The sequence below is a fragment of the Zophobas morio genome, unplaced genomic scaffold, assembly GCF_036711695.1.
Source record: "Zophobas morio isolate AGI-343-1 ecotype UQ-CSIRO unplaced genomic scaffold, CSIRO_AGI_Zmor_V1 ptg000007l, whole genome shotgun sequence".
Taxonomy (NCBI): domain Eukaryota; kingdom Metazoa; phylum Arthropoda; class Insecta; order Coleoptera; family Tenebrionidae; genus Zophobas; species Zophobas morio.
The window spans coordinates 8,650,610-8,662,655 of NW_026972112.1; the positions used below are offsets into that span (position 1 = coordinate 8,650,610).

The 12,046-nt window shown below is 33.2% G+C and overlaps 1 protein-coding gene across 1 annotated transcript in view; it reads right to left on the reverse strand.

The window, feature by feature from the left end:
- The window catches only part of LOC135124428 (insulin gene enhancer protein ISL-1), an 85,170-nt gene that overhangs the window by 18,128 nt on the left and 54,996 nt on the right, over nt 1-12,046 (reverse strand). The window contains 1 exon segment of the mRNA XM_064049480.1: nt 6,071-6,375. Coding sequence (XP_063905550.1) covers nt 6,071-6,375 — 305 coding nt within the window.

Genomic DNA, 12,046 nt, shown 5'->3' on the forward strand with positions numbered 1-12,046 from the left:
GTGTAGCACACAATATAGTTTTTTTAGTAAAACGCCTATATACTTGGCTTTACAGCCAGTGTTTATTTTTGAAATGCCGATGCGACGTTGCCACGTTATTGCGATTTTCATGAATTTTTTTTGGCGATGCAAGGATTCGTAAAAAAATCCCAGTAGGTAGTGTTATTTTTATAACCTGTGTTCCAATATTTTATGAAGAGATAACAGAGGTACGCACCTCGTTGTGGTATTAGTTAAATCAAATTTTAACATACAGAGTGTTAATAAAAAATTCTAAAACTTTCCAATTTTCAGATATACCTATTAATATGTTAGTTTTTTCAAATAGAAGACCCTGTATTTTAATTCTTTCAAATGTCGATGTGTTTCCCAAGGACGTAAAAAAACGCAATAACTATCAACTTTAAAAATAGAAAATACCTAATAAAAAAAGAAATATAAATATTTGAAATTTGAAATTTATGTATCTTAAATTATAACACTGCATAGTATAGTGGACCAAGAGCTATAAGGTTATATGGCCATCATAAAATCATCCCATTGTGTCGAAGTTAAGTTGTTTACAATAGAAAAGGTTTTAGGGTCGTAAATAACGTGTCCACTGCAGCTCGACCGGCTGTTGTGGTTTCGTTCAGGGACGGCTTTCACTAAATATGAAAATCCACCACTCCACTATTTCTTTCATAGATTTTAACCTTATACTCTACTAGATGCGCAACTGCGTCGCGTAAAGTGAAGCCTATGGCGGCCATTTGTCAAAGAGGCAAAATACTGTAGAATCGTATTACAGTAATGGTGAAAGTAAGGGTAAAATATTATTTATTTGTTCTAAGGAAATCAGGTGCACATTTTATTGTTAGCTTGCCAATCCTGACATACAACAAAAGTACATATAACTTAAAATATACTACAAATGTTACGTTATTGAGGAAAAATAATTAAAATAGTTTTCCAATTCTTACATAAATCAGAAGTCATTAAAATTAAAAAAATACCTAAGCAGTAAATACGTGCCAGGACGCACCAAATAATCACTTTCAGTGAAAGGGTCACTACACAATTTACTGACTTTTGTTGGTGTAAATTTTTTTCTTTTCATTACTCTAACCCACTGTTCCAAGAGCTTTTCATTTTTCAGGGGAAATCTAAAGACAAAATCACATAATAAAACGACAAACCGATTTAGCAATCGACCGCAAATTACCCAAAAAACTGGACGTTTCCTCCTGGTTTAAACCGATTTGTACACCCAAATGCGGAACACGATGCCGGCATATTTCGCTTTTAATAAACCAACACTTTTTGGAACTATACTTTAATTCAAGTAATCATACACATTCACTCCCAATACACATGAAACAGTTCGCAACGTACATACATTTACAGGGTATTTTTGAAATAGATGGAAAGTTTTTTTAACGTAATTGGTCATGATGTAGAGAATTTATGCATCAAATATTGATCTAATAAAAATCCTTTAGTTTTTGAGATAAAATTGATTGAAAATCTGTTAAAATTTGCGTGTGCGCTACTGATTCCAAAAATGTTAAAGGTAAATTTGATCACTATAGTAATTTAAAGTAGGTAAAATTGTTGCTTGTTAACATGACAATACATTCATTAGCCCATCATTTTTTGACGTTTTTGCAATTTTTTGGAAGAACAAAATGAATTTTTCTAATTCTGAAATGACTGACATGGTTCTGATGTATGGACAAGCCTTAAGAAAGTCCTTGGAAGCTCGACGTTTATACCAAGAAGCATTTCCCGAACGAAGATTGCCAAATCATAAAACATTTGCTAACGTTGTGCAGCGTCTACGAGAAAATGGGAAATTTCAACCTCGTTTTAGTGATCGTGGTCGTGAAAGGACAGAACGGACACTTGATGCCGAAGAAGAAATTTTGAATGTCGTTGAAAACGATCCAGGTATAAGCAGTAGACGATTGTCTTACCGAGTGGGAGTTTCACCTTTTGTGGTGTGGAGAACTCTACATGAACAAGGCAACAATCATTGATTAGACGTGCGGAAACGTGTATACGAAATGGTGGTGGACATTTTGAAAACTTGCTCTAGTTGCATACGTTACGTTTTGTTTCATTTTATGGTTGATTAAATTATGATTTTGAAGTTTTAATTGTCAGTTCATTAATTATTGTCATTGTTTATTTGTTGCTAGCAATAAATTAATAGCAACAGTAGTTACACCTCGGCAGTTTTCAGTTACTAGGTTTCACATTTTTTCGTGAAACCATTATTTATCAGTGGAGGAATGAATGTTTGGATAGGGGTTAAATTTTCCTTTCAAAATTTTACTAAAACAACAAACGTTCATTTGACTTCTTAGGTTCCCTACATTCACCAGATTTTTTGTTTCCATGTATTTCAAAAACACGTTGTATTTAGCACTATTTTCCTAATATTGCTTATTTGAAAGCAGAAGTACACAGCAATAAAAGAGCGCAGATACCAGTATTTGAAACACTATTCAGTGCGCATGAGCACTACTTTCACAGAATCAGCGGCGTCGAGAACGAACTTCCTTTACTCTTTGGACCTGTTTTGTACGTTCTTATATGTACTAACGCCAGCACGTATAAACCCCAATAACAACACTAATGGTCCTGGTCATCCCTCCCGCTCGATGTACTTCTGGTTTCAAATAAGCTCTACCAAGCGATCATACATTGACAGCAATGTTTTGCCTTTCTGACAAATGGCGGCCACTCGACCTTGAAGCTTCACTTCTGCAGCGCAGGGTTAGGTAGTCGGGTATCTAGGTAACTTAATTTAACATCTATGATTTCTTTACTACCTGCAGCCGCTGAGGGTTCCGAAATAACCACTCGCTTTGAAAGCCGGCCCTGTTAAATGTGAGCAAGAAATGTTTAGAAGACGATTTATTGCCAACCGGTAAGCTTAGTGCGAACCACACAAAGGGGGTATTTATTTGCGGTCAACTACTTTTATGATGGTCATATAACCTTATACCTTTTGGACAAGTATAACCTGATTGCGATTTTTTTGTAAACCCTTCCATTGCTAAAATTTTTTAAGAGAACTGGAATAACGTGGCATCGTCGCAGGGGAATTTCAAAAATAAACTGTGGTTATTAAGCCTAAAAAAAAAGAGACCAATCAGAATATATAAAATCATATAAACTGTCCCATTTGAAAAAACTAAGTTGCGTGTTTTGGAGTTCTCGAGGAGGGGGCGTTTAGCGCGGTAAGTAGTATATCGAATTTAATTAATAAGATAATTAAATAGAGTGGAAATACTTTGAGAAGAACACACAAATAAAAGGACTTTCTATAGATGTAAAATCGTTCGGACATGATTACTTTGGAATTTACCATCAGCGGCGTTCGTTAACTTAACAGTGCTTCGTTTCTTTCTGCATCTAAACTAAACAAACATACAAAAATATATTTTTTAGAATGCCCCCATTTCAAAGCGCAAATGAAACATCAGTATTGCAAAAATGACCCTACTGTATAAAGATTCAGTTTATTGTTCTCATAATATTTTCACTGTAGTTTAATTCTGAACAAGTAAGTTTGTCGAAGACAATTAGATGACATTCATTACTGTAGATTTTGCACTTTTCTTGCAAATATTGAACACTTGTGTTTATTTTGCATATTTTTCTATATTTTTCAAAATTATGTCGATAATTATTTTATTGTTAGATTAATTTCGAACATTAGTTATATTTTTAAAATTGTATAGTAAGTAGTATTTTTTTAACAAATCCCCGCTAAGAACAGACTTATTTAGATAAAAGAATCTGATCCTTTTTTGCCGAAAACAGATCTACTAGTTAACGTCTAACGTATAGAGAATGCGCCTAAAATGTGTCTGTTTTTACATTCATAATTTTGATAAAACCATTAATTTTATATTTTTAAAAACAACAAAACTTTTAAAATTATACAATAATACAGTTCTAGATTAAGGAGAGAGAGTAAAAAAAATAGAAATAACATTTAAAAATATTTACGAAGTTGAACTTTTCTGCATAATGGTCCTTAAAATATAAATTTTTATTTCATTATAGTTTCGATTATTTTAATGTCTTTCGTGGGCGCAGAATAAGTTAGTACACTTTTTTCAAATTTATTATTAATAATCAAAAACAGTTAACTGTCTGTAGTTATCTAAATAATATCTAATATTTAATTATTATTTAAACTGTCATATAAATCTTATGTAAGATAAAAAAGGATTTAATAAAGAATGTTGCCACTATTTTATTGCCTCATATATTTGCTTTTTTTTTAATTTCCAAAACTTGGAGTACTAATAAAAGAGATTATTAGAAACAACTGGTTCCTAGGTTTGACATAGCAACAACACTGGACTCTATGCTTAATTCAATACAGTAGTCACTCATACAAAATAACAAAAATTAATTATTAATTGTTGCGGAGAATATTTCTGAAATCTATAAGACAACAACAGAGAAGACAATTTTAAGGACGAAATTTTCGATTTATTACAGCAATCACAAGCTTAAAATGTATGCCTCAGTACGTTATAAAAAAACTAGTCGTTAAATCACGATCGATCACTCTACGCCCTCATATTGTGTCAACATAAAAAAAATGTCACAACTACAACAACACAATTTACTATAATAAGATTTCTAATTCTTCCCTCTTTTGGCATTTTGGAATAGTGCTCCAAAAACACTGATTTCATCACTACATTGACAACGTCAACAAAACTTTTTGAAATTTTTATCAGATGACAACAAGAACGTAAATCTTGCAGAGAAATAACTTGCGATCAACAAAAAACGGCGTCAGATGGTCGATAATGAACGTTTTCTCGTTGGAAGCACGACCAAATAAAAATTTGGTCTGTGACGCTTTTGACAAGTCATAGGCTTTGATGTCCATGGTCAATACGGGCGTTTTTGTAGCACTAGTAACTTATGGCCAATTATTTTGAAAAACTGCGTTACTTATCTACTTTCAGGCGCAGACAGTGTTTGCGCAGAAAGGCAAAGTGAGAGTCTGAAACTTCAGGTTTGGAACTCTTATCTGTGTTGACAATTAAAACATAGAAATACATTTAACAAAATCAGCTAAGAGATAGCCTGCAATTAAAGTGCAAGTTACTACGTTGGGTTGAACAAATACTAGTAATAAAATCTTTGATCGCTGGTTTAAATATATTTTTGTTCAAAATCTGTGCAGTGATTATTTTTAACTAAAATGTTGACCATATGAAAAATGTAGTTTGATGTAAGTATTCAATAGTTCAAAAACCACGATCACCACCATAAGGTTCAGCCACATAAATTGAATATTAGTCAATAATGCTATTTTATTTATAACCCATAAAACTGGTCATTGTAAATAATAAATATATAAACAACGGTCATAACGGGTGTTTAGAAACTAGTTTCTTTTGGGCATAAATTTTGAGTATGTCTGAGTACATATCTCTTTGTGTATGCACTTTCTTTTCTTTATTCATTGGAAACCACCCACACAGTCACATGAAAATTTTTTGAATTTCGCAGGCATTAAATTTGCTTATGTTGACTTTAAATATTCGACTAAGTGTTAGGTTTATGACGAATATATCATGTAAATGACATCTTTGTAGATTTTTTTGTACAGGACGATTAATGATCTATGAAAGTTTTAACACAAAAATCTTCCCACAGTAACTATTACTCGCAAAAAAATCCCAGAATATTTTATTAAATGCGGGAAGGTTCTTTTAATCAACGAATTATCATTAAAGTCTTTTTTAGTGACAGCCAGACAAATCATGTTAAAATGATTAAATTCACTTGCACCAATTTTTTGTTTGATTATGCATAATTCCATTTAAAAACACCTGCACCCTCTTCCGTGCCTCCACACACGAAATATTAAAATCCTGCTTTCCCCTTTAAACACCACCAAATGACCACATCCACGATAAATCAAGGTACAAAAACCAACCAACACCCATTATAACGATTCCCCTGTTCCGCGCCTTAATAGAAATCATCAGAACTAATGTCCCGCTTTTTCCATTACCCTGCGCACCATTTACAAGAATTAACTAACCTTCTCCTGTTGCATCTGCTGCTTCATCAGTATAGTCTTTTTTTTATCCTTGCACCTCTTGTTCTGGAACCAAACCCTGATGACTCTGGGCGAAAGTCCCGTCATTTCGACCAGCTGCTCCTTCATCAAGGCATCGGGCCGAGGATTGGCTGCGTAACACGTCCTTAGCGTGTGCAACTGTTTCTCGTTCAGGACAGTGCGCACTCGCGTCGGCTTGCCGTCGCTACCGCCGCCGCCGCCGCCCCCGGAGCCTTTCCGGAGGCCGCCGCCGCCACCCTTGTGAGACCCGCTTTCCGAACCGGAATCTGCAACAGTGATGGAAAATAATCACATTTTAGTTGGTTCGATTCGATAATTTGTGTGAAAATTTTACTAAGCGTGGTTTTTACAGTCTATGAAATAATGAGTTTCCAACTGGAATTAATTTTCCGAGTTATGTAGAACATTAAAGGTCACGTTTAGGTGTTAGGCGATGAATATTGGGACAAAAAGGGAAAGGAACTTAAAAATATTTAAAAAATGTTAGGAAAGAATATAACATGTTAAAAGTAAAATAATGTGCTACAAGTTTTTAAAAATGGTCATTTGGGATTAATAAACCTAACGTTACACCTTAGTTGACCTCTATAAATGCCAAAATAATGAAAAATTGCACTCAAAATACAACTTTCAGTTTTAGTTTGCACTGTAGGTACGTTAATAAAAAATCAATTTGATAAATTCATTAAAACTCGTTTCTCATTTGAAAAAAACGTCGTATTATGATTAAGTTAATTGCATTCAAATGATGCAACTGAAGAACACCGGTTTAACAAAAATATTGCGTAAATATGCAAATGTAAACGCAAACGAATATAAACAACCTCTGAAAAACTAGTTCAATAAAATTTACGATATTGCGAATTGATATGCTTTATCTTAAGAACTGGATTACGGGTATATTATGCATTTTGTTAGCGACCACTTTTAAAAATTATTGCAATGTTCGGAAAAAGTCATGAGAAAATACAAAAGTCAATAGTTGCGTTTGCCGAAGTCTCGACCCATTTTTTCATTGTCAAACCCGTAAGTCAAGACCATTTGTTATTTTTCTGAAGATGTCGAAACCTGTGAGGTCCACGAACAAAAACACGGAACATTTGAAGTGTTTTAAAGGTCGCTTAAGTATATGTTTAGAAAGGTTTTATTTAGTTTAAAATCTCGAAGGTTGAGCATTTTTACTCCTTAAATATTTGCATTGGGTTTAACTTCAAAGGTTGACCGTCTATAGATTCTGGACCAATTCTCTCAGTTTAAACAAACCCCAAAGCAAGCTGCGGACACCGGAGTCACAAAACAAACAAAAGTGTCCGGTTTATTACACAATTATTACTGTCTTTATATTCGGTAGGTTCTCTGTGAACATTGCAGTTAATTCTTGGGATTAAGGTAAAGCCGGCCACTCATCTCCCATTCACAAAGAGTGACGCTTTAATCAGCTAATCTGCATTGACCAGTGTTTCACGCCTTGATAATCCCCGGACTCGGCTCCGGAATTACCGGACTTTGCTAATGGACGCCGTCCACTCTCACGTCTCTGAAGGCTTAACTTGCCGGACTAATATTACGAGGATTAAGAGGAACGTACGTGGATGCTGGGTACAAAGGGAATTCTTTATTTATATAAGGGTTACAATTTTGCAAACAGCAATACATATTTCCTGTTTTCCAAAAAAAACCTAGGCTTTGAGCAGTGCCGTATCATTTGCGTTCTGCCATGGGGGCGTTCTAAAAAATATATTTTCATAGGTTTTGCAGTTCTGAAAAGAACTACATCATATTCTGTCAGTTTGGCTGTTTACTTTCTGAAATGAGAGTTTTCTAAAAATTATATTTTCATGTATTCCGCAGTTCTGAAAAGAACCGATTTCGGTAGAGTACGAAAAATACTTATGAGTCACGAAAAGACGAAACGAAATACTGTTAGGTTAAACCACGGAGGAATCACAAAACGGAATGACGGACGTCGCTGATGGTACGACCAGAACAGTTTCCTCCCCCTAATTCCGCAAGTGGACCCGTCCGGACGCTTTACGTTTACTGGGACGTTTTATTGGTGTGTTCTTCCCAAAGTATTTCCACTCTACCTTTAACAAAAGAATTTCAGGTCATTAGAATGAGGTGGTAAAATTTTGATTTAATATGATTTATTAAAAACGTATTTTTGAAAATCCGTGTGTTTAATTAATTTAAATACTGGGTGGTTTTATTTTATTTAAAATAATACATAGTACCAAAATTTGTACTAAGGAAATTACAGGTAATTTTAAATTGTAAATATAGGTATATCGGTTTTTGTAATTAAGAGGACGTCTTTATTTAGTAACGTCAAATAGTGAGTTTTATTGTACAATAGAGTGTAATAAAAATAAAATATTTAATTTATTTGAGAATGTAATGAAGGACACTGAGTTTTGCAAGAACAAAACAAAAATAATTACAAGTGTTATTGGAAGAAGTGTTTACCGTTAATCATGTGAGTAATTTCAAGCGGTGTTTGTTTAAAAAACGACATAATAAAAAATTACTACAATTTTATGTAATTATCTTAACAGAAAATCGATGTTAGCCAATTATTTAATTGTTGATTATATCTTAGTTTGTATTGTAAATATTGTGCAGTTGAAAACAAAATTTACGTAATGAATGGGGGTTTATATTTTGTACTGCTAAACCAACACAGTAAGATTGACATTTGTCTGTCAACAGTGAACCTTTTGTATTTACTGTTCACCGTTTTCTCCGGGTTCCAGTTACTGTAGTTTTCAGATATCTTTAATATATTCCAAATGTATTAGATACAGATTTGCCATTAGGATTCAGATGTTTTTTTACCTTTTTGATTCAAAAAACCAATCCGAAATTTCGAAGATTGACATCTTAATGACGTTACTGGAGTTTTGACTTGGCGCCATCATGGTAAATTTTTTAGGTAGATTTACTCATTTATTCGCACGACATTTGAAGGTGTTTTTTATTGAAAAGATTTTATTTTTTGTTGTTTCTTAGTTTCATTGTCATTATTTGAATTAAAACGATTTTTATTTTATTTTCAGGTATACAATAAATTCAAATTTTTGTCTGCTGATTACGAATCTAGTTTTTTCAAAAGTATGTATTTATAACCAGAAAATCTTGAAATAAGCTAGTTACGCGAAATAAATCATTCTCATGTAAGCAAGGACATAAAATTCATCAGTCATGAACGCGTGTTATACTGTAGTGTAGTGTTTTGTTTAATTGATTTATTGTTGTCGGGATCTTGGGAAAATAAACTACCTTAGTTGACTACTTTTGTTTATTATTGTAAACGTCTTCAGGAGTTATATTATAAATATACTTAAGTACTTCTATTTGTTCAAGATCTCGAGAACAATAAGCCGATTAATATTACTTCTGCTTTTTTTTTTAGTATAAAGTGTGTTGAATTGTACAGTTGTACAAATCGGTTTTCTACTGTTGTTTTTGCTGTTTTCCACCTACTTAGGCTGAACCGAGAAGTTAGAAAATCTTCATCCTTTGTATTTTTGTTTTGTGTTAAATTTTATGTTTCAGGATGTTGTGATAAGCGCAATGAGTGATTAAAAAAATCTAAATATAAGCATATGATCAAAAATTACAACCTGATAAAAAGTCATTTTTGAATTACTCCAATTTTTATAAATACGAGTAATATAAACTACCGTGTGATTTTTAAAATTTCTGCTCTAGTTGCTCATGACGCTTACGTCAGCCGTTTCAGTTACACTGCAGACGTACGCGTCATGACCAACTTTTTTACATCATATAATGCTCAACATCGACTATATGCTAAAGAAAAGAATGTATTCACAAGATAAATACCGGGTGGCTATTAATGATTGTGATTTTTTTGTCAGGTTGGCAACATATTTAAAATTCTATGATGGCATTGCTCATTGTCAAAATTAAATTTAGGACATTATCTTCCCATCACGTTTGCACGGCAAGTTAATCGCGCTCCTGTCAAAGTTGACAAATGTGAACCGATATGTTAAGATTGCTGCCAATAATTCAGAACCGCCAACACATAAATTTCTTCGATCATTAATGCACCCGGTACCTGTTGGTTCTTATAAAAACATAATGATTATTATTATCTCTTAATAAAGGGTTCAATTATTATTAGTAGTTACGTCCTGGGGAAAGTCTACGCACATTGTCTTACAAACTCGTTGTCGGTTTATTTAAATTTTTATTAGGTATTTAAAAAGTGATCTGTGGTTATTTAGATATAAATTCTCTCGCCTCTGCAGTATATACCTAAGTAAAAAAAAGGGTGTGTATTGTATGAAATGTTGATGGGATCATCAGATCAGAGGAATTGTCTTAAGAGTTTTACCGTCTACACGACACTGCTAAAATAAATACAAAATTTCACAACAATTAGTCCAGTAGTTTAATTTGATGACGTTATCTCAAAATTTTGCATGGTAAATGCTATTTCAACTTTAATAAAATAACATACTTCAATGTGTGTGGTCTATGAAACCGCTTTGATTTTTTTACTTTGACATGCAGATTTTTGTAAAAAATCAGAATTGTGTAAAGTAAAACATTCTACAATTTAATTTATCAATTGCAAAAATCAAAATCCTTAAAACTTGATGACGTCATCTCAAAATTTTGCTGGATAACTTGTATCTAAAATGTGCAAAATGTTATGACAACTGGATTTATTTCATTGTACTTCAAGAACGAGAAAAATTCTTTCTTAACTAAGTTTAAACCTATTATTTACTAAGGAAGAGTATTGTACAAGGTCCATTCGGCGAATGCAACTTTTATGATTTTACGACGTTTTAGGATCTCCAGAGTACGAATAAATAGCTCGCCGACTGCTTAAGATATCGGTTAGTTTCATGTTTTCTCGACGTTTCATGATCTTTAAAGTATGAAAAATTAGAGTGATTATTTCCGAAACTACTGGACTGATTATGTGAAATTTTATATGTATATACTAGTTTTTCGCCCGCGGCTTCGCTCGGGTAGACGATTGGTTGTGTTGAAGAGCATTATTATCAAGTTTCAAGTAAAAATTTAAATTTACCCGCTAAAATAAGACCGATTTTGCGAATGGCATACACTTTTAGGAAAGAGAGGGTGGGTGGGCGTTGCTAGTAGCTGCTAAGATAAGACTGATTTTGGCAAATGAGATAACCCCAAAGAAAAGACAGGGCGGGTGGGCGGGGCTAGTACCTGTTAAGATAAAACTGACTTTGGCAAATGATACCCTTTAAGAAAAGAGAGGGCGGGTGGGTGGGGCTAGTACCTGTTAAGGTAAGACTGATTTTAGCAAATGACGTATACTTTAAGAAATTTAATTAAATTATTATAAGAAAAGACACTCCGAAGCACCTTTAAATTCTTTCCAAACAGGAGTACCTAAAACCTCAAGATTGTTTTAAATTTTTCAAAAAAAAAAACGGGGTCCCAAAATTAACCGAAAAACAGGTCAGGTCACAATTTTCCAAAAATAAAACAGCAAAGTCCCCAAAATTGTTTTAAATAATTTACAAAAAAATCTTCGTGATCTTCATGAGTAGTTAAACACTGCGGAACTCAAGACTTTTTCAGATTCGTAAAAGGTAAAGCACTAAAAGCTCAAAAGATTTTTTCAGGTTCATCCAGCAACAAAACACCAGATTCTTTTAAATTTATTCGAAAATAAAACACCAGGGGATCTAAAATTAATGGCGAAAATTTTAAACGTGAAACATTTTTAACTGGTTAGTTGATTTTTGCTGATTTGTACCTTCGTTGTATATCAGGCAAACATTGTTGTCAAATGGAATTTTATCAAATTATTTCAAAAACAACACAACCATGTCTTTGTATATTCTAACTAAAATGGTAATTAAACATGGTCATGGGCGAGAGAAATATTAACTAAAAGTTTTAAGAACCAATTTTAAAATC